This window comes from Lampetra fluviatilis, chromosome 4, assembly GCF_964198595.1.
Source record: "Lampetra fluviatilis chromosome 4, kcLamFluv1.1, whole genome shotgun sequence".
Taxonomy (NCBI): Eukaryota; Metazoa; Chordata; class Hyperoartia; order Petromyzontiformes; family Petromyzontidae; genus Lampetra; species Lampetra fluviatilis.
Window position 1 is genome coordinate 1,219,716 of NC_136278.1, and position 24,131 is coordinate 1,243,846.

The 24,131-nt window shown below is 55.9% G+C and overlaps 1 protein-coding gene across 2 annotated transcripts; it reads right to left on the reverse strand.

Annotated features, from left to right (window-relative positions):
* Positions 1–647: 647 nt before the first annotated feature.
* LOC144931460 (disintegrin and metalloproteinase domain-containing protein 8-like) lies at positions 648–19,716 on the reverse strand. Of its 2 annotated transcripts, none has more exons than XM_078855299.1 (20): positions 19,428–19,716; positions 15,426–15,529; positions 14,896–14,972; positions 14,187–14,265; positions 13,545–13,621; positions 13,019–13,340; positions 12,571–12,642; positions 11,734–11,903; positions 11,426–11,510; positions 10,887–11,035; positions 9,996–10,173; positions 9,625–9,714; positions 9,024–9,219; positions 8,285–8,390; positions 7,006–7,213; positions 6,488–6,565; positions 5,861–5,939; positions 4,942–5,074; positions 2,823–3,138; positions 648–1,719 (listed from the first exon to the last, which is right to left on the reverse strand). In XM_078855299.1, the coding sequence occupies exons 1-20, from the start codon at positions 19,537–19,539 to the stop codon at positions 1,585–1,587; spliced, it is 2,766 nt and encodes a 921-aa protein (XP_078711425.1). In that variant the 5' UTR covers positions 19,540–19,716; the 3' UTR covers positions 648–1,584. The 2 variants fall into 2 exon arrangements, with proteins under 2 accessions (XP_078711425.1, XP_078711424.1); XM_078855298.1 differs by having other exon boundaries at positions 14,896–14,975.
* Between the last annotated feature and the right edge of the window lie 4,415 nt (positions 19,717–24,131).

The following is a 24,131-nucleotide window of genomic DNA, read 5'->3' on the forward strand; positions in this document are numbered from 1 at the left end:
GTCGTGAGGGTTGTCGCCTGGCGCCTGGACCCCCTCCTCCAAGCCGTGGGTCCCCCCGGGTGAAGTTGCAATGCCGGCAAACCCGACGGCTGCGACACTGTCTGCAACTTTGACGACCCCAACACGGCCCCGCCAGCCCCTTACCCCGGACACCAACCTCATCCTCGTACACGCATCGTGTGAGCCCCCCCCCTCCCCGATTGTTTTTCTGGCAGCCGATTGGCCGGTGTAGCAGGAGCCGTGATGTAAACGCCAGTCCATCTGTACCATCTGGCTGGGACGCGCCACCCACAAAACTCCAGGTTTGGCACCAAGCAGTTTCAGAGCCGGTGTGAATCATTTCCTGGAAGTTTATTTTTATGGCTCGGCTGGTGGTGGTGGTGTGATTGTACTCGTGATGTTTCTGATGTCTAATGGTAATGCTGGTTTAGGTAACATCGTTACTTTACATTTCTGACCGCCATGTAATGGTGTTGATGTTTTATAGTGGTCTAAGGTTAGAGAAGTAGTTTATTACTGTGGACTCATTGTTTGGCATCGATGGTGATCAGGGAATTGACGATGTGTATGGTGTTGACGGTGATGTGATGATGTGGTGATGGTCATTCCATTCTGTTTGCGATTTGCACTCGACTCGTCCAAGATAATTGGCATTGATCGAGCATGTTTATTATCATTATTCACGCGTATTTTTGGTCAACAGACTTTCAAACCTCACGGACTCGAACGCAAATTCGCGATTTAAAAAAACCCCATAAATAAAAAAAATTCACTTAGGACCAGTAAACCTTTGCAGACCTCACAGCTGCTTTGTAAAAGCATAAAAAAGGTTAAAAAAGTACTTTCAGAAGACAACACGTCATAGTGAGATCGTGTGGGACCCTCTTGAGGCAAGGCTGGGCTGAGATGATAAATTAATAATTATTTCAGCCTGAGGTGGGGGCCGGTTGGCTGAAAAGAGAAGGGAGTTTTAATGGCCAAAACCAGCACCCTTTAGATACCTGGGTCGATAACCAGGTTCAGCTGCCATTAATTAAACAGCGTAAAGTCGATGTTGCCAATGATAAATACACACTCCAGCCTTGTGAAGAGAGTCTCGCATTCGCCACGAATATTCAAGTAATTTTCAGTCTTCAAAATGGGGACGAGGAGCACGTGGGGCGGGGAACGAACAAACGTCGGAGACGTCACACGGAGGGACGCACTGGTGATGCGGCAAATGGGCCTGGACCGGTGGCGTTTTTAATCGCCAGAAGGGTTGATTATGGTTGATTATGGGTGATTATAGCCAACAAACAAGACCGGTGACGGCATGGCGGCCGAAGGAAGGACCGCGGCCTCTGAGGATGACCACCGCCGTGGAGGTCGAGCGACGGGGCCATCGCGAGTGCATCGGTGAGACGAGACCGATGGGTTTCAGGACTGTGAATAGGTGGCAGTATATCGAGTCCATCCAGCAGTGGTTAGATCACGGCACGTGGTGACGAACAAGTGCCGGCCTTCAGCAGTGGATAGACCATAGCAGATGCTACTGCCGCCAAAAACGACGATGCGTAACAAGAAATAAAATGTGGGGGGAGGGTGTCACCGCGGCCCAACTTTGGGGGGCATGAGCGGTTTGGGGGGCAGCAGTGGCCGGGATGGGCCCCCCCCTCTGATGCCGGTGGAGAGAAGCGGCAGGGGCTTGCAGGGGACGGGCGGGCGGGGCCTGGGCTGTGGCTGTTGGGGAAGAGAAGGGGGTACGGGAGACGACACAAGGGGTGAGAATTCTCCACAGATTCGGCATAAATCCCAAGGCTGGGATAGAGCCAGGCTATAACACAACGCATCGCGAACAGTCCTTTTGTCAATCCACTGCTGGATGAGGGCCTCCCCACGCCACGCATGGCGTGGGGGTTATTTGACCACACTTCACGCCGCTCGGAGTGAGTTGACGAGGGTGGGGAGCGTGGCACAGGAATTGGTATTGCTTCACTGCACTTCTACTGACCATGTCTGCCCAAGGCAACGATTGGATTAAAGTCAGGCGTGTAACGTACCAATTGCAGCCAATCCTGAGACTTGTGATACACGTGATCCCTCCTGACCCCTGTAGCCACTGGAGGGCGCTACAGTCTAACTATGTTATGAAAATAAAATAAGATTTTTTAATTATATCTTGTGCGACTGCAGAAAGGTTCATGTCGCTTTTAAATTGAACCAATCTCCCACGTGCTCTATCATAGACCAATCTACCATTCATCAGGCAAGTTCAGCGAGTAAATATTTTGTAAAATTTGTAATAAAAAATTTCACACATCCTTTTCGATGTTTTGTCTGGCTCAATCGTTTTTGCCCCGATTTATATTTGCTTCATTGCTATACTTTTAATAAAATTGTCATTTTGGTGACTCGGGGTCACTGCTGAAAATTTGTATTCCTATCCTGGTCTCTTCAAATTTCGATTTAAAGCTTTCGTGACTGCAGGGATTCATCTTCTTGGTTCTTTCGGTAAAATCACGTAGAAGGGAAGTAATAAAATAATAAAAATAAAACACAATAAAATAAAATAATTCTCACGACGTTTCGGCTACAACGCAAGCAGCCGTCTTCAGGTGTTTTATTTTTATTATTTTATTACTTCCCTTCTACGTGACTTTACCGAAAGAACCAAGAAGGCTGGTCTCTTCAGTTCTCACCTGCATAAATAAAGCAACCAGGTGAGAGCCAGGTGCCCTGTACACATGCCCTGTATACGTGCCACAGGCAGTGTGGCGTGGTGCGAGGACGGGCGTCGGACAAACCACAAAACACCAACCGAACGCGACACGGCCGCTCCTTACCGCTGCCACAGAGGTCGGCGAGGTCGGCGAGGTCGCCGACTTGAGGGGCCGTGGCCTGAACGGAGCCCCGGGAGGAGCGGGGGCAGCCTCGGAGGGACTCTGAAGGAACAACGCGCGTGTCGCAGCGACGGTGCCGGGGGCCGCTGGGGGCGGCGCGGGGAGCGGCGCGGGGAGCGCCGCGGGGAGGGGCAGCCGTTGTTGGGCCGCGTGGTTCGTGCTCGACTTGAAGCGGGGGCTTGAGATGGCCACCGCCGTCGTCGTCTTGGTAACGCTGGCGGTGGCCACCGTCGTCTTGGCAACGCTGGCGGTGCTCCTGCTGCGAGTTGGAAGAGGGGCGAAGCGGCGGAGGTTCATTTTAGTGGTGGACTGTCTGCTGATGAGGCACCACGTGCCGATAACGGTTCGGCATTTTGCTTGTACCTGCCAAATCAAAGCCGTTGAAATTGTGCACTCCCCTGAAGGCCGTTGGGCCGACGGGCTGTGAAATGAATACTTTTATCATTCACGTGGAGGCCAATGATACGTGTGGGAGAGGTATTTGTATGCTCCTCTGTTATGTCTGGAAAATGAGCGTTAGCGAGCGCCTATTAAGGTTGTGCCCAGGTCACTGGCAAACAAGACTCTTATGGTCTCTTGAGTTCTCACCGGGGTTAAACGAAATGTGATTGACTTGTACGCAGGAAGACATTCACACGCACGTGTACACAATCCCTACTCCCCACCACATGTATAAAGACCAAGACAAAGATCCCCTGTATAGCCTTAACAGACTGTCGAGACAAGTGCGAGCACCTATAAAGGCCGGTACGGCACACCAGGGGGCGGGTGGCCAGCGCCACACCCGGCCGCCTTTGTCTCCCTAAAGGTACTCATTTGAGGCTGAGTTGACCGAGCGGAAGCCCAGGACCGGTTCAGATAATCGTCACTGGTGTCGGCCGTGAAAGGGAAGTGAACTCGGGTAGCGCAGTGCACTCACCGGTACACCACCCCCCACCCCCCACATGTACACACAGGTAAGCACAAGTACATGGGCATGCACAACAGCCGCAGACTCAGAGGATGGACTACAGGCAGCCCAGCCTGAATGTTTCAAGCGAGCGCAGGTGTTTCCGTAAAGGGGTCCATGTTTCACAAGCGTAAATAGGGCATGGCTTAAGACCTGGAGTTTCGTCTGGAGCGATAGACCAGGTAACTTCCACACAGCGTTACACAGCTGATGGAAAGATAATACCGTTTGACTCGGAGTGAGACTTCCTCTGTCAAACGAGCTGGTCATGAGCACATTGCCCAGATATGGAACCCTCTCCACTCAACTGCCCAATTGCTCCTGAAAGAGTTGAGGCGGTGGGTATAGTGCTCGATCACGCAACATACCCAGGCATTTGCTATGTTTTAGTGGGCAGTGATTACCAGGGCATCGAGCGTAAAGCAACATGGTTGACCAACAGGAAGCCATCCCTTGACCACAAAAGGCATTGATAAGCCTCTACTGAGAAAATCATGGAAAGAGTTTTTGAACTACAGGGTCAGAACAAAATATTTGAAATCGTGTTAGGGGCCAAAAAAAAACAAATCCTTGTTGCACCCCAAGGTAAATACAAAAACTTGCCAACACCCGGGTCCTTTCAGCCTTACCGGGGCCTGCGCAGCAATTCGAAGGCCCTTATTGATCGTAAACAGAGGGTCACGACCCCTTTAATGGTGTTGTTGGCCCTGACCAGGTTAATAAAAAGGCACACACCTCCGCAAAGACAAACACTCCTATCTAGACAAACAGCTGTCAAGGCAAAGTGGTTGTTGAGGTGAGATTGGCACGGCGCACGGAGGGTGCTTGCAGACTACTCCAAGCTGCCTTTGCCTCCACAGTGCCGATGTTACCACACCGCACCATGTACTCGTTTGTGGCTGAGCCCACCTAAGAGAGGCGCATGACAAGATGTCGCGTCACTCGCCGCAGATGTTAACCGGAGCCCAGAAACCGGGGCCGGTGACTTTCGTGGCGCAGCGTGCAAAACCGCAGCACCGCCGCCGCCACCACACCACCGCCATCAACCACGAAGCGGCAGTGACGTCATTACAGTGTTCGTGCCAGGCTAGGTGCACACACTGGTGCTCTCACCTGTCGTGCTGCTTGTAGCCGATGCTCGTTCTCCTCCGTCGACGGACACACACGGCCGCCACCACCGCTACCACCACCACTGCTACCACCGCCGCCACCACCGCACAGACCACCACCACCACCACTGGCAGCCCTGTGGGGGGCGAAGAGAATGGGAGGTGGGGGTTGGGGGGGGGTTACGGGTCGCAGGAGTAGTAATGGGGGGGGGGCGGCAGGTGGATGGTCAGGAATAGATTTAGTTGATGCAACTGTGTGGGTGTGGACGTACACACGCAACAAAGAGAGAGACACGCTCCCCCCCCCATACAGGATGTTGGGGCAAGTGCTGTTAGCGAGCAGCAGAGGGTGGGTGGCCAGCACCACGCCTTGCCGCCTTTGTCTCCCCAGTGGCGATGTTCACGACACACCGCACCAGGTACTCATTTTTAAGGTCGAGTGGAACTCGGTGGAGGCCCAGGACCGGTTAAAATATCGGTCGCCGATGGCGGCCGCGAGCGGGAATCGAACTCGGGTTGCACACGCGCACACGCTGGAGGCAGCAGCGACGGTTGGTGCATCACTGCACAGATGTGAAACTCCTTGCCCGTGGGTGTTGGGGAGGTGCCATACGGGGATCGAGTGTTGCCCCCTCGCACGTGTGGGCTTTCTCCGGGTGCTATGGCTTTCCTCCCACGTAAACAATAATTGGCCGATAACACCAAAATATATAGAGGACTGCAGAGCTGTGGGGTGGAGGGGGGGGGAATCTGGCGCCGGCTGTTCGCCCGGCTGCCGCCTTTGCCGTTCGTCTGCGGTTTCTCCTGGTGCCTCCGAGTCGTTCTCTCTCCTGGACAGCGAGGATACCGTGCGGCGGCGGCACAGCGTCACCGGTTGAGTTTCCTCTTAACAAGAATAATTGTGAAGGATGAGAGCGTCTCACCTGCTCCACTCGCACGCTCCAGGCAGAACGGAGGCTCCCAGCCGGGTTCGCAGTGACACCTGCGCAGGTTGTTGCACACCTGGGACACGACGCACGCATTCCCATTACTCGGATCGTTAGGGTCGTTTGTGAGCGGTAATCGTGTTCGTGACGAGAGCGGTGATCGTGTTTGTGATGAGGGTCTGCGGCTGACCAACCCTCCACGTGCGGCCTCTGCACCGGGGTTTCCCACACTCCAGTCCTTGCGGCCCAACACTTTCAATCTTTTCATGGTTACCGGGGCTTATCCATTGAAATGTAAATTCAATAGTTGCGCAGTGCACGAGCCGGATAATTGGTAAACACATCCCATCTGACATAGATGGTGATAATACAAATTATGATTGTGTGTGTGTTTGTGTGTGTACGAGTGTACGTGTGCGTCACATATGGTACTCGCTAACAGCACTTGCTTCAACAGCCTGTGAAGGCTAGATGGGGGGCGTCTTTGTGTGTCTGTGGTAAATGAGGAAAAGTCGTCACGGAGCCATGGGTCGCGAGGACTGGAGTGACACAACCGGCTCCTCGAAAGCTCGTCCACACGCGATCCCCACCCCCAAACCCGTGTCGAACACGGTGGTGTCTCACCCCGTGGCCGTTGCACTTGGCCGTGCACTCGTCAGCGCCCAGCGAGCTCACGTCCTGGCACTTCCCAAAGACGCACACCTAGAGCATCCACACAAAGACAAAGAGATCCCCGGTGTAGCCTCAACAGACTGTTGGAGCAAGTTCTATTAGCGAACACATAAGGAGGATGGCACGGCATACATGGGGGTGGGTGGCCAGCACCATGTCCAGCGTACAAAAACAGCCGCCGTTCGCCACGAAGTGGCGGTGACGTCAGCGCGGCGCCTGCGCCGGGCCAGGCGCACTCCGAGGCCAAGTGAAGTGTCGAAGGCTCGCTGACAGGAGGTCACACACAGAGACATCTAGTTCTGATAATAACAATAAATTATCGGTTTACCTGCCACGGGACAAACATCCGTCTGTGGCAGGTCATGTGTACGAGAGTTCGTGGCTATACAAGCCACTCGAACGGATCAACTCCGCGACATCCACTCTCTGCGGGCCGTTCCGAAACTCCCTCGTCGGCGTGATGAGCACACCTTATCGTCGCCGCACTTGGTGCCAGAGAGGACGCTGCCGGCGGGGGGCTCCCCGGCAGTGGGGGGCCGCCCCGAGCGGTCGCTCTCGTGCCCGGCGATCTTGCAGACCGTGAGGGCGGCCCCCCAGGGCACACGCAGGGTGTACGTGACCCCCGTTATGGGGTAGCCCTCCCCCCCCACGCACTGCAGCTTCCCGCATCGCGTGTCCCTGTGGGGGGGGGGGGGGTAGAAGGGGTGGAGGGTCAGTCGGTAGATCGATGGGGGGAGGGCGGTGGAGGGAGGGGGCCAGCCTCCAATGTCAGTCAGAAATCAAACTCATCTGTTCTCTCCGCAATACATATATTTTATAAATGATGAAGATTTTTACGAATAATTATTATTGCTGTTCTCGTTACTCTAATTAACAATAAGAGTGGCCTTTGCCCATGGACTCCACCAAGTCTTCCTCCTTGCAAGGGGGGTGCCGCTTATACTGGGGGGCGGTCTTGGCCCCCCACGGCCTGCAACAGAGTTCCGCTTCGTGTCGGCAGAAATCGGAGAACCCGGAGAAAACCCATCACCAGAGGGGCGGTTACACACAGATGGATTAAATAATCCATTGTCGATTGGGTTGCAACACCGTAACCCAAACCCGGCAATGCCTGCTGTGCTCTCCCATCTGAGTACGCGACCAGGCCCGAGCAGGCCCGACCAGGCCCGAGCAGGCCCTAGCAGGCCTGTCCAGGCCCTAGCAGGCCCGACCAGGCCTAAACCAGGCCCGACCAGGCCCGAGCAGGCCCTAGCAGGCCTGTCCAGGCCCTAGCAGGCCTGTCCAGGCCCTAGCAGGCCCGACCAGGCCTAAACCAGGCCCGACCAGGCCCGAGCAGGCCTGACCAGGCCTGACCAGGTCCTAGCAGGCCCGACCAGGCCTAAACCAGGCCCGACCTGGCCTGAGCAGGCCCGACCAGGCCCTAGCAGGCCCGACCAGGCCTAAACCAGGCCCGACCTGGCCTGAGCAGGCCCGACCAGGCCCTAGCAGGCCCGACCAGGCCTAAACCAGGCCCGACCTGGCCTGAGCAGGCCCGACCAGGCCCGACCAGGCCCTAGCAGGCCCGACCAGGCCTAAACCAGGCCCGACCAGGCCCTAGCAGGCCCGACCAGGCCCTAGCAGGCCCGACCAGGCCTAAACCAGGCCCGACCTGGCCTGAGCAGGCCCGACCAGGCCCGAGCAGGCCTGACCAGCCCCGAGCAGGCCCGAGCTTGCTAAGATCTCGAAACTGGGCGGTGGGGGGGGTCTCACCTCTGGGCGCAGGCCACGTAGCCGTGCGTGTCCACGCCGCAGTTGCCGTACTTGTTTCCCTGCACGTTCACGCGCTCGAAGCACACGGCCGGCGCCACGTCCGCACCTACGGCGCACGGCACGGTGTGAGTCTCATGGCCCCTCGTCGCGAGGGCATCCCCTCACCTCGGCCAGTCTCACTCGGCCACCCGCCCACTCACACAGCCTTCAGCTCACCACAACAGACAAATATCCCCCATATAGGCTTAACAGACTGTTGCTGCGAGTATTGTTGGCGAGCACCTATGAAGGCCTGCACGGCAAACGAGGGGGTGGGTGGCTTGTACCATGCCCAGCCGCCTTTGTCTCTCTAGTGGAACAAATTACACATTACACCAGCAGGTACTAATTTGAGGTTGAGTTGACCTAGTGGAGGCCCAGGACCGATTCAGATAATCGTCACTGGTGTTGGCCGTGAGCGGGAATCGAACTCGGGTCACCGGTTTCGTAGCGCAGTGTAGCGCTAACCACCACACTACCGCTCCCCAATCATCTCACCGCACACACACACACACTCTCTTTCACTCAAGGGAAGGAGGGAAAAGAAGCAATTAAGGGGCATCCCAAAGCGTGAGGTTGAAATGGAAGGGCTTGAGGAGTGGCTTGAAAACAGAAAGGGGGGGTGTGGAGTGGGTGGGGGCAAGGGGGGGCGGTGTAGGGACGGCGACTCCGTGATGTGCGGTGCTCCGGCGGGGCTTACCGGCGCCCCACAGCGAGCGGCACTGCTGGAGCGGCGTGGGGCACGCGCCCGAGTGGCAGAAGGCGGCGCCGCCCTGGCAGGGGGTGCCGTCCGCCATGCGGAGGTTGGGAGGACACGACGGGGCGGCGCCGTCGCACGACTCCGGCAGGTCGCACTCGCTCCGCGCCGGGCGGCACTCCCTGCCCGCCGGTGCCACCTGCGCCAGCGTCGACAACAACCCGGCGAGAGCTTTTACAGAGCGTTCCCCTCCCCCACCACATGGATGGGCTGATGTGGGCAGTTGGGCGGCGGCGGTGTCGTGTGACCGTTTTGCAGGTGTGCGACACCGACGAATGAGGATGGTGGTCGTGGGTGACAAACTGCTGTTGTCTTCCCACAAAGTGGTGCTCACTTTAGTGATCACCGAGGAATGATGATGATTATGAACTAGATTTTGAAATCATGACCTTCTAATTGTGAGTTCGGTAAGATGGCCATAAAACTACCCAGATGCTGCATCATCACCATCGTCATCGTCGTCATCGTCGTCACCGTCATCATCGTCATCGTAATCATCGTCATCGCCATGATCGCCGTCGTCAGCACCCGGTTGCTCTCCCACCTTGCAGCTGTCGCAGCAGGCCCCGTGCGCGCACTCGGCCCCGGGCTGCAGGCGGCAGGTGAGCGGATCGCAGCAGGGGTTGGTGCACTCCTGCGGAGACACACGAGACCGCGGCTCATCCACATCAGCCCTCTGTGTGTGCGATTGTCCGTCAATTCGTGTGTCGGTCCATCCCACAGTCTCGCCGCCCGTCCATGCAGCTTGACAATCCATCCGAGTGTCCGTCCGTGTATTCATCTATCACAAATGTCCATCCGTCCATCCTTCCGTGTGTACATCCATCCATACATCTGTCCCGACATCTGTCCAACTGTCCACGCATTTCTCCGCCCGTGTGTCCGTCCCGTCCGTCCATCCGTGCGTCCGCAAACCTCGGCGGTGCCGCAGTCACACTCCTCTCCGGGCTCCAGGAAGAGGTTGCCGCAGACAGAGCCGCCGTAGACTTCGCCGGGCGCCGGCGGGGACAGCAGGCACTCGGCGAGCCCCGTTAGGAGGAAGTTGCGCAGGTCCCCCTGGCTGCAGCTGCTGAACTCGAGCGGGAACAGCGAGCTGAGCGGCACAAAGACAACAGATCTCCCGTGTAGCCATTGCAGACCGATGGGACAAGCGCCGTTTGCGAGCATCAACTAAAAGTTCATCGGGCGTGGGCGAAGGCACGCCTGCCGCAGCTTTACGTGGCGGCGGGGAGGTGGGGGGCGATGCTGGCCATTATGACCCATTAAGGCCGTTACGACCCACTAGGGGCCCCGCCGACAGACTCTGAAATTCAGATCGAGGATGCACGAGAGGAGGCCGTGTGGCCCAGAGGTCAGCGACGCTGGGCCGGCACCGCTTCGGTCGCCCACTGCGATTAAGCAGAGTGCTCGAGTGCAGCGAGTGGATTGAACCGTGTACTCGGTGGTCTCAGCCTGGTCACCAATTACTGCACGCAAAAAAATAACCCACAGTTAAATTTCATTCCGCGTTTCCAATTGCCAAAATTCCAGCTCGGAGAAATGTCGGTTTGACCGTTATATATATTTATATATATAGATAGCGCTGCCCTCTACCGTGCAGACCAGAGGTCGCTGGAGTGCTCTCGGAGGTAGCTCTGCGGTATCCGGTTCTGTGGGTCTCTACGCACCGCTGGGAGAGAGTTCCCAACGGATTCGTCGACTCGTGGCAACGCGACGCCGATATCGATGGCGCAATATGGCGGGCGGGCGGGCGAAGGGGCGCAATGAAGCAATGATTGATTTGTTTATCGCGTCAGCGACTCGTACCCGAGTCCGGGAGAGAGGAGGCAGCCGCCGCGCTCCTCGGGCGTGGCACACACGCAGCCCCGCTCCGCCAGGTCATGCGTCATGCCCAGGTTGTGCCCCATCTCGTGCGCCATCGTCGTGGCGACGCCTACCGCGCTCGCGTGGTGGTCCTGCCAACGGGGGGGCGGGGGGGGGGGTTTGGAGAAGAGCCACGATATTAGAATCTTCATTATGATGGTGCAAAGAAAGAGGAATCGATGTGGTGCACGACGCGGAAAATGACAACGTGACAGCACTGGTCCTTAGGAAAAAACGTCACTGTTAGAATGAGAGAGCAGACGGCGAAGGTGGCGGCGATCGACGAGTCGACGAGAGAAGCGCGGCCGAGGCAGAGGGGACACCCCGAGGACGGACGCCGAGGATGTGGCACGAGGAGTCGTGCGCACGGGGGGGGGGGGGGGATGTTGGACTGCCGTAGCGCTGCAAGCGGAGCGACGTGGATACTGAGAGAAAGAGCGGCCGCCCTCACCAACCACCCCCCAACCCCCCCCACCACGCACCTGATTGATGGCACCAGACTGGCGGATGGAGCACATGCCCGAGATGGGAGCCAGGCCCACGGTGTCACCGACAAAGTCCATCCCGCTGTGGAGACGACACAAGGGGGAGACACAAGGGGGAAGGGGAGTGAGATGGCGTCACTCACCTCGCGTCCACGCCCACCACAGGCTGTGCGCGCGTTGATGAGATTGTAATTTTTTTTATTGTTTTGTTTTATTCTGGCACTGCGTGGGATCCACAGCCACGGTGGAGGGTGGGGGGTGGTGGGAGGTGGTCGGGGCGGAGTGACGTCGGCAACGCGACTCACGTGAGGAGCTGCGTGTTGTCGTGGCGCTTGCGTGGCACGAGGTGGAGGAAGCGCCAGTCCAGAAAGCGGTCGAGGGTGAGCTTGGGGTCGGAGGTGATGGGCGCCTTGTCCTCGTGGGTCCACACCTCCAGCCCCACGAGCGCCACGCGGATGTTGAGCGGGCGGTAGAGCTACAGGCCGCCGGGAGAAATCACCGTCATCGGCAGAAGCCGGACGAACGCTTCTCAAAAGCCGTTGCCGTCTCTCACGATCGTGCGTCCGGTACCCGCACGCCACGGGCCGGTTGCCACTCCTCCGGTTCTCTCAACCGATGACCGCGGTGCTCTGCTAGCCGTGCCGCGACCCGGCCACACTGCCATTTGTTCCCTCCGTCGCCGCGGTCGCAGGCACGCGACTCTCCACGCCCCCTCGTCATTATATTAACGGGCATTTATTGACGCCGTTCGTTCACGAGCCGGGAGCGGATCCAGCGGTTGGGAGTGCAAGGGGTTGATGGATCACGCGGAGATTTACAAAACTCACAAACCTCACCGGGTCTACGAAGGGGCCAGGAGATGGCAACACCGGAAGTGCGTTCCTTGAACCCATCTGTGTGGACCTTTGAGTATTTACCCTCCTTTGTATCACACGTGGCGAGCTCTCTCTGGCTGCGCTGGCTCCCTAACGCACGCACGGCACTGAACACTCCCTCGTTCTTTTTTTTTTACATCGCCGTCATCGCGTGGCGCATCGGCTCAGTGGTCAGCACGTCCGGCACCATGAGGCCGGCTAGCCCGAGTTTGAGTCACAGCCACGGCTGACCATGGGCACCGTCACGCGATCGCGGCGCCGGCTCACCTTGTCCACGTGGTTCGTGATCTCTAGAACGCGCTGGCGCACCCGCTGCATGTCGCGCCCCAACTTGATGAACTGGACACAACGACAACAACCGACACAACAAAAACGGCGGTGGAAGGCGTGAGGTGGGGGACGAACGGGCGGCGTTCCTGACGAAACGGCTGGCACGCAACGCGGTGGCGACGGTGGAGACCACTTGCAACGACTTATTTTTTTTTGGCCAAAAAAAAGTCTCCGTCGGTTAATCGTCCCCCGACAGCGATTTGGCGCAGGCCCAGCCGCCATGCGGCGAGCAAGGTGGCGGCAACGCCAACGACGGTCTACGGAGGATTGCAACGATCGTAATGACGACGACTATTACGACGACGACGATGACGACGAACGAACTCGGCGTGAACCGGTGTAATTAACGGGCGGCGTAACGAACGGCGGTGAGCGTGCGCCGCACCTCGGCGTTGTCCACCACGATGACCAGCGAGATGTATTTGGTGTCGGACAGCAGCGCCCGCTGCACCTCGGTGACGGGCGCCACCATTGCCGCCACGCGGGGGCGGCCCGGCTGCAATGGCGGCGACCACGGCGACGCATCGCGGTGACGATAACGAGGAGGAGGAAGGGACGACGTTGGAGGGGAGGGCGCCGCGTCCGCGACCCCGCAGGTGGCGTGGGGCTCGGCGGAGCGGCGGACGCGCGACGAGGTGTGCTCCCCCGAGGAGGAGCCGGGGAGCGGCTCCACCACGTAGCTCCCGTGGGAGACACGGAGGAGACCGCTGTTGGTGGGGGCAGGGCGGGAGGAGGGTGAGGTCAGGGTGAGGGCCAGCGGGGGTAGGGCTAGATGCAGGGTTAGTGTCTGGTTGGGCTCGGGGTAGGGTTAGTGTCTGGTTGTGTTAGGGCTAGACGCAGGGCGAGTGTCTGGTTGACCACGGTATCAACTCGACCACCTGGTCCCGTGCGAAGCCACTGTTGTGCCTTACCGGAGGCCGTCGCAGGTGCTGAGGCTGACAGAGGAGCCCGGCTCCCCCTCCACGTGGCCCTGGTAGAGGCAGTGGCTCTGCGAATGGAAGGAACAGGGCACGATTGGAGAGCTCCGTGAGATTTCACAATCGGACGTGATGGATGACGGCCTTCTTTCCCAAGCCTCCCCCCTCTCATGGTCCTGCGGTGGAACAATCCACAGATTGTTCCACCACATTTCGTCGCTATATCTCCATTGGGGGCTGGGCCTCCCAGATGCGTTCTCTCCCTCGACTGCCACTCCGTCGTTATTCCTGGTCAAGCCAAGCCCGCTCGCTCGCATCACAATGGTGTCTCGATGCCAATTAATTAAGCAGGGAAGTCACACCGAGGCTCAAGACTCCCAATCAGGAGGGTCCTGCTGCATTGGAATGTCTGACCACTACTTCCATTCAGGAGATTTTGGCTTCACGTGGGACCACCCAGTAAGCACCCACCACCATGCACACGAGCCGGGAAAACACTCAAGAGCTCCGCACGGGATGGATTCAAGAGTTCGCTGCCGCACTCTTGACGTCCCGTGGCCACCTCTCGGCAGCCTCCGTGGCCCCGGGCCACGGACGAAAAAACTGAAAGGGAACTTCCGAGGATTATCAACTCACCCGTTCCACCGTCGTGTTCGTCACCGGCGTCCCGTCGGCCAGGTAGTGGAACTCCGTGTAGTCTTGCGACATCAGCTCCCTGGAGACGAGCCAAGTTCGACACCAGTCACAGGTGTCCAGGACGAATGTGCGAGGCTCGTAACGACGCAGCGGCTCGTCGATTCGATGCCACTCCACGAACATTTACCGCCGCGGCACGGGGCCCGGTAAACAACTTGGTGTGTGAATGCGCAGCGCTCCCTCCCCATCCCTCCCTCCCCCTCCCTCCCTCTTCCTCCCTCCCTCTCCCTCTCTGCCATTGGCCGGCAGCCTCTCACTGAGCGCACGCTCGGCTTGCGCCCGATTGGCCGGATGCTTGGCGCTCAAATCGGATTGGCCAGGGGATCCCAAGGGTGGAAGCCCCGGGAATTTCAAATTGTAATTGGGGGGGCTGCAGGGGGGTGGGGGGTCGGTTGAAGACCGGTTAAGGGGTTTAAAGGGGAGGGTGCCGACGACGATGTTGATGACAATGAACCCTGGTGAACCGGTGTAATTTAAACTAGAAACTTTTTTTAATCACCAGGTAAGGCCCACGGAGCTATGTAAAAAAATCCACGTGACCACGGTGAAAGAGACGTGCAAATATACAGCAGCAGTCGTCAGGGTCAGGATCGAACCCACGACCTCCTGTATAACAGGCGAGGTAATTGACAGCAGCGCGACTCCTCACCGGTTCCTCCGCAGCGCCACCACAGCGTCCCGGCCCCCGACCCGCACCGCGTATCGCGCCTGGTCGGGCCAGCGACCCTGCTGAGTACAAGAAGGGGACACGCACGTGGTCACGTGGTCAGTCGCAGCAAGCACGTGGTCCCGTGAACCCATCATCCGTGCAGACCTCTAGCTCCAGACCGCGGTCTGGGGATCGAACTCAGGTCGCCAAGGTCATAGCGCAGTGCACCAACCTCCGTGCCACTGCTCCGTCCCGTAACACTATCAACACGTGTAAATTGAAAAGAATCGATTTGCGTAACGGACTGCGATCGCAAGGATTAATTATGATCGGGGATTACAACGGCAGCCGCTGTCTGTCTGGAATTTACGATATAGGGGAATATTTCTGCCTGTGGCTAGCGAGAGTGTGACGGACGATGTGGATGTGGAGTGGACCTACTGGTGCTGGAAGACGTCTGTGGCTAGTGAGAGAGTGACGGACGAGTGGATGTGGAGTGGACGTGGAGTGGACGTGATGTGGATGTGGACCTGCTGGTGCTGGGGGACGTCGCGACGACTCCGCGACTCCTCCAGGATTCTGGGCAGGAAGACATCTTCCTGGGATAGGTGGATCACCGGAGCGTGGCTCCTACCTGCACGCCATCACCGATACATCGCCACACTCCATCACCGAACCATCACCACACTATCATCACTACCAGACATCACCCCAGCACCAACTATATTTTATCCCACCATCATCACTATCACCATCAATTATCACCAACACTCACCACACCAAACCAACAGAGCGCACATCACCGCACCCATCACATCATCATACACCATCATATCATCATACACCATCACCAAACCCATGATGTCATCATACACCATCACCACACCCATCACATCATCATACACCATCACCAAACCCATGACGTCATCATACACCATCACCAAACCCATCACGTCATCATCATACACCATCACTGCATCACCCATCGTCATCATCATACACCATCACTGAACTAAACCAAGTGTCCCACACCATCTCAAAACCATCCACACGATCGCCAAACCCATCATCTCACAGCATCACCGACCCATCATCCTGCACCGTAGTGACACAATAACAAACACATTTGTAATAGACGTGTGCGCGATGGGTATGCAGAGTACACAGAGTGGGGAGCGGTGGTGCAGTGGTTAGTGCATGGGGCTAGCAACCCAGCAACAGAGGTCAACTGCCGCTCAAGGTTAATATCGGAGACGAAGTCTGAACCAGTCCTGGGCCTCCACTAGATCGACTCGGCCGTCAATGAGTACCTGGTGCGGTGTGCAGATATCAGCGCTGGGGAGACAAAGGCTGCCGGGCGTGGCCTTCAAAGAGGCTTACCGACTGCACTTTCCCCAACAGGCTATAATACACGGGGGATATTTGTCTTTGTACATGAATACACACGTGTTCCCATGGTACATCTACACACGTGCGCTCTTACGCACAAACGGGCACCACCCATTGCACAAAGACAAAGGCCCCTGGTCCCTGGATAGTCTCGCATACAGTATGCTCCTGATAAGGAGCCATGAGCCTGGGTAAACAGGCGTCATCATGATACAAGACAAAGACCCCCCCAGTGTAGCCTCTCACAGACTGTAGGGGCAAGTGCTGCTACTATGAAGGCCGGCACGGTACACGAGGGGTGGGTGGCCAGCCACTACGCCCGGCCGCCTTTGTCTCCCCAGTGGCGACATTTACACATCGCACCAGGTACAAATTTGAGGCTGAGTCCATCTAGGGGAGGCCCAGGACCAGTTCAGATAATCGTCACTCACACACAGCTCCACTACATCACACACACACACAGCTACAACCACACACAGCTACACACACAGCCACACACCCAGCTACACACACACAGCTACAACACACACACAGTTACACAACACACACTACACGGCTACACACACACACGGCTACACACACACGGCTACACAACACACACGGCTACCACACACAGCTACAACACACACAGCTACAACACACACAACACACACAGCTACACACTGCTACACACACAGCTACACACTTACACACACACACCACACACACACAGCAACAACACACACAGCCACACAACACACACACACAGCTACAACACACACAGCCACACAACACACACACACAGCTACAACACACACAGCCACACAACACACACACACAGCTACAACACACACAGCCACACACACAGCTACACACTACACACACACAGCTACACACTACACACACACAGCTACACACACACAGCTACACACTACACACACACACAGCTACACACTACACAACACACAGCTACAACACACACACACAGCTACACACACACATACAGCTACACATACACAGCTACACAACTCACACACACACCACACACTACACACACAGCTACAACACACACAACACACAGCTACACACACACAACACACACACTACACACACACACTACACACACACAGCTACAACACACACAACACACACAGCTACACACACACACAACACAAACAGCTACACACACACCTACACAACACACAGCTACACAACACACACACACTACACACACACACAGCTACACAGCTACACAGCTACACAACTCACACACACACCACACACTACACACACAGCCACACACACAGCTATACACACACACAGCTATACACACACACAGCTACACAACTCACACACAGCTACACAACTCACACACAGCTACACACACACAGCTACACAACTCACACACACACAACACACACAGCTACAACACACACAGCTAGACACACACAACACACACAGCTACACACTACACACACACAGCTACACACTACACACACACAGCTACACAACTCACACACACAGCTACACACTACACACACACAGCTACACAACTCACACACACAGCTACACACACACACTACACACACACAGCTACACAACTCACACACACAGCTACACACACACACTACACACACACAGCTACACACACACACTACACACACACAGCTACACAACTCACACACACAGCTACACACACACACTGCTACACACACACTACACACACAGCTACACAACTCACACACACACTACACACACACAGCTACACACACACACTATACACACACAGCTACACAACTCACACACACAGCTACACACACACAGCTACACACACACAGCTACACAAACAGCTACACACACACACTACACACACACAGCTACACAACTCACACACACAGCTACACACACACAGCTACACACACACAGCTACACAACTCACACACACAGCTACACAACTCACACACACACTACACACACACAGCTACACACTACACACACACAGCTACACAACTCACACACACAGCTACACACACAGCTACACACACAGCTACACAACTCACACACACAGCTACACACACACACAACACAAACAGCTACACACACACACAACACAAACAGCTACACACACACACTACACACACACAGCTACACAACTCACACACACAGACGCCTCCGTGCGAGCCGACACAGCGGGCGATTTGTAGCGGAGCGGAGTGGCCGACTCTCCCCCACGTTTGTCTACGATCAGGCCACCCGGCATATCGAACGTACTCAGTTTGGGCTGAGTTGACCTACGCGCAGCCCGCGACGGTGAATCGCAGTTAACTTGTACAGTGGAGGCGACGGGGCGGACAGCAAAAGCGAACTTCCCATCGCTCCGCAAATAGCGACACGAGGCACCACACACGGACACGATCCATCCACGGTCCCCACGATCACCACGAACCACACAATCCCCACGGCCACCGCTGCACCGATCCACGTGAATCCGTCCACAATCGCGAGTTCCCGGGCCCGCGCCGCTCGACCCCCATCATCATCATCAACATCATCAACATCACCATCATCACCATCATCAACATCATCACCATCATCATCAACATCATCACCAACATCATCAACATCAACATCATCACCACCATCAACATAATCAACATCACCACCATCAACATAATCAACATCATCACCATTATCACCATTACCACCACCAACATCATCACCATCAGCATCAACATCACCATCAACAATATCATCACCATCAACATCATCAACATCATCACCATCGTCGTCTTCGTCGTTCACTTCTCTCGAGTTTCTCGTCCGATTGGGGGGCCGTGGGGGGGGGGGCTCAAGGGCTGTCGATTGCGCCCCCCACAGCGGCCGCCGTCTCAGCCGAGTTCCATTCGCGGCCACGGCGGTCTGGGGACGTCTCGCGTCGCCTCTCTCCTTGAGCCCCCCCCCCCCCCCCGGGGTTGTTGACCCACGTAGTGAAGTATGGTCAAACAGGGAGGAAACGCTCATCCAGCGGTGGATTGACGAGGGGGGGGCAAGGGGTGGGTGACTGTAATTCATTGACTCATACGCAGCGCGTTAATTATAAAACACAGCAACATTTGTGTTTAAAGATTGCTGTTCCTTCAGATGTGATTCAAGCACGCGCTTACCGCTAGCAGCTGGTGTCCGTGACCTCGTTGCGACGGCACCGATGATGTGGATGAGGATGAGGGTGGCGATGGGGTTCGGGAGGCGATGGTGGTGATGATGTAGGAATCTCATTCCTCGGGAAGATGAAGAAGCGATGATCGCTCGCTCCCTCGCTCGCTCTCGTTCAGGCCTCGTCTCAGCCGGGAGCGTTCACCGAATGAGCCTTCACCATCATCATCCCCACTGCCACCACCACCACGGGCGGTACCAGTGGGTGGTGACTCCTCGTGGTGGTGGTGGAGGGAGGGAGGGAATGGGCCAAGTTCTGTAATTTACAAAACCGCGAGACAAAGACAAAGATCCCCCGTATAGCCTTCAACAGACTGCTGGGGCAAATGCTGTTAGCGAGCAGCACCAGTGAAGGCCGGCACGGCACACGAGGGGCTGGGTGGCCAGTACCACGCCCGGCCGCCTTTGTCTCCCCAGTAGCGATGTTTACTACACACCGCACCAGGTACTTATTTGAGGCTGAGTCGACCAAGGAGAGGCCCAGGACCGGTTCAGATAAGAATCGTCAACGATGGTGTTGGTGGCCGTGAGTGGAATTCGAACTCGGGTCGCCAGGTTCGTATCGTAGAGCGCCATCCGTTACACCACTGCACCCCCCAATCCACAAGGCACCGTCCAACACGTGCCCCCCTCCCCACCACTACCCCCCACCACTACCCCCCACCACTACCCCCCACCACTACCCCCCACCCCCCCCACCACTACCTCCACCACTACCCCCCCCACCACTACCTCCACCACTATCCTCCCCACCACTACCCCCCACCACTACCCCCCCCCCACCACTATCCCCCCCACCACTACCCCCCACCCCTCTACCACTACCCCCACACCACTATCCCCCCCACCACTACCTCCACCACTATCCTCCCCACCACTACTCCCCCACCACCACTACCCCCCACCACCACTACCCCCCACCACCACTACCCCCACCACCCCCGCCATTATCCTCCCCACCATTATCCTCCCCACCACTACCCCCCCACGACCACTTCCCCCCCACCACTCCCATTTCTCCCCCACCCCCATCACCCCCATCGTCACACTTATCGTGAGCAGCAGAGGCGAGTAGCACCCCCCCTCCCTCCGGCTTCATCCCCTCCCTCATAGCCAGCCGCAAGCAGCCGTGGATTACTCAGGTTCTGTCCCACGCCGACAGAAGTTCTCCATTTCAATCCGCAGACTTGTTCCAGGAATTGTATACACGGTTCAGTGTGCGCTGTGTTCAGGTCGCCTGGAGTAATGTCTCTCCCGGGCGGCTGGGGGGTGTGTGTGTTGAACTATTGCGGGGAAAAAAAGTTCAACAAAGTTGGAATATTCGACCCCAGGCCAGCATTCGATTGCAAGAAGCACGTTTTCGATTCCGGCTCGGGACAGAAGTTACAGGAAACGGCCCTTAAGATTTGTCTCAAGTCTGACGAACGCCTACAATGTCGTAACTTTTTTTTTCAATACAGTATATACATTTCAACTCTTCGTTTTACGATGAGAGTACACGAGTGAAGAGAAATGGTATATTAAACCGAATATAAAATGTCCAACGTTCTCTGACCGTAGCCCCAGACTGGGTGGTTAATCGCTCTGGTTGATGACTTGGCAGGACAGTTGGTAATCCCACTCATAACTCGTAAAGTATGAGCCATACAATACTGTACACGGAAAATTAGTCTAACAATTATACACGCAATTTTCTAAATGTACGTTTTGTTTCTTGATAGGGCGTGACCTCTTCCTGGAGAGCAAACAATGCTACGAACGGAGAGAGACAATAGCCACATTGGACACCGCCTCACTGCCATCTGCGAGCCCCAAGCAATGCATGTTTTGGAGCTGAATCCAGCAGTGGATTAACACATTTATTTTACTGCCCAGTATTGTTATTACAATATGAACCATCTTAAAGAGAGGGTCTATTGCCCGTCACATCCGGCAGGACACCACGACCAGTGATTCCAGCAAGACTCTACTCTGAGTTGTTGTTGTCGGTGTTGTTGCTTGTCCTGAATCAATGCTGCTGCTGCTGCTGATGGGGTGTGTAAGAAACACTTTAATTTAACTTTGTAATATTAATGAGACGCCTGTTCATCATCTACTCTTGTGATATATGAATAATAAACTAAACAATTTTTTTTAGTTTACCAGGTAAGACCCACTGAGCTATAGAGCTATTTTTTTAGAAGCGACCTGACCACAAATGATAGATCAACGAAGTGGCTTATCACGTGGACACTTATATCAGCTAAATACTCTAAACGCGCGTGGATTATAAAAACGGAGGGAAAAAACTCGGGGGACCCGGATAAAAATGCATGCGGCCACGGGGAGAGAGAACATGCAAACTCCATATACAGTATGATTCCAGGCAGGTATTGACAATGATGGCGAATAAGTGAAGACTCTTTGACTTTTTGCAGCTATTAACATGCATTTGTTGCCATGTTACAGTGTATTATCCTTGCTTTTTCCATTAAAAACGTGTTGTAATATTGATTTCGAAGCCCCCTGTACACAAGCGTCAGGGTTGGGATTGAACCCACGAACCTCCTGCCGACCAGGCGAGGTAATGAACATCTCGCCACCGCAGTGCCCTTCACTGCCTGGAATCGCGCAAGGAGTGCGGTGGGTTTTGTGTTGTCGGTGCGAGGCGGATATTCGCCAGCCGCAGGGAGCCGCGCGGTCCTCTCGGTGGGGGCGAGAAGGGCGCCAGCCGAGGCGGCGAGCAACATCGCCACTTTAGGAGATGGTTAAATAAAGAAATAATGGCCAGACGCGCGCCTGGCGCTCGCCTAAAAATAAAATCGACGTTTTAGTCCATCACCCTATCGGCCTCATGGGACGTGTGTTTTTGTTGTTGTTGGTGGTGGTGATGTTGTCTTCTGTTTGTGCCAGCCGCAGTTGATGTAAGCAGCCCGAAGCTCATGCCGGGGAATCGAACCTGACCCTCGCAGGCGCACATCCACTCACACACACAAAGGCAAAGATCCCCCGGGTAGCCTCAATAGACTTTTGGGGCAAGTGCTCTTGGCGAGCGCCTATGAAAGCCGGCACGGCACACTAGGGGGTGGTGTGACCAACACCACGCCCGGCCGCCTTTGTCTCCCCAGTGGCGATGTTTAAACACACACACATTGGAGGCTCAGTCGACCTAGGCGAGGCCCACACTCTACTCGCACACATGCACAACACAGCCTCGCACATTGGCACAGATACAATCAATCCCGCATCGTAATCCACCGCGTGTGTTTAGGAACAGCGCGAGTCGCAGAGCTGAGTCACGGCCAGCGGTTGCGAAGACGGCGACACATTCCGTGCTACACTCATACAGGGGGGAGGGGAGGGGTCAGACAAAGGCAATTCAATAATTAACTAAAATACAAATCCTGGCAATTTCCGTGAACATTAGCGGCGTAGTTCTGGCGTGATCGTCAAGCACACTAGATCGAGCACCGAGATTTCGTAATCTAAACACTCATCAGAATCGGGATGAGTCGTCCTCTCGTTCCGGTACAGACTCGGTGAGTGAGTCACCACCGCCACCACCATCATCATCCGTGACCCAATCATCCGGAATGGGTCGCATCGCGCGAGCCAAGCATGGGTGGGGGACCCGAGGTGGGGGGTGGGTGGCCTCGAATTTTACCAGGAATGGCACCGCCACTTAGTGGTGAACGGCGGTTGTTGGGGGGGGGGCGCCATGCATAAAAGGTGATATAGGCTGCGGGGCTGACGTTGTGTGGGTGGGCAGCAATAGGGACATTAAAAAATAAATTGTACTGTACTCCTATGCTCACCGGCTTAACCAATCCGTTGCGCTCGACCAACAGCATGTGTTTGGAGGATGTTGCTGCTGCTGCTGTACATGACCACGTGATGAGCCACTTCCTAGAGCTGTCATTTGTGCACAGGCCGCTTGTGAAAAAGAGCTGCCGTAGCTCAGTGGGCCTGAGCTTGAAAAATAAAACAAGTTCAGTAGTAATAGTTGCGGTGAAGTATGATGACTTACATTAACCATATTTACATGACTTACATTAACCATGATGACTTACATTAACCATACTTGAACCATAGTCCAGCGTACCTGGCCAGTGTGTGGTGAAGTATGGTCAAATGACCCCCACCCCCTCGGGCGCAGGGACATCCCTCATCCAGCCGTTTGACAAACGGGGCCTGTGCACGGGCTACTTGGGGGCACACGTGACTCACCGCACGTGCGGTATGTGCACGTGAGTCGGCGCGCTTATCTCAAGCCGAGAATTCTCCGGCGATTCGTCACGGCCGCCTGACTGATTCACGGGAGCGAGGTTATCCAACCCCCCCACCACCACCACCAGCAGCAGCTCGCCATCGCTTCCTTCCTTCTGCCCGTTTCCCCAGTGGTAGCAGTAGTAGTAGGGGGCTTTCGCGACCAATATTATCCATAACATAGGTTGTTTTGGGTAAGATCGCGTAAATATAAATGTGTCGTTAAACCCACCACCACCCGACACAACCAATTCGTAAGGTCTGGCACGTAAACAAAACATGCCAATTCGTTACTAGTTCAGCACACCGGTTGTGTGTTGGAGAGTAAACCCACGACGTTTACAATTCTAGTGCCGTGATTGCAACCAGCCTCATCAGGCGACAGCCAGAGCTGTGGAGAATTCCTCCAG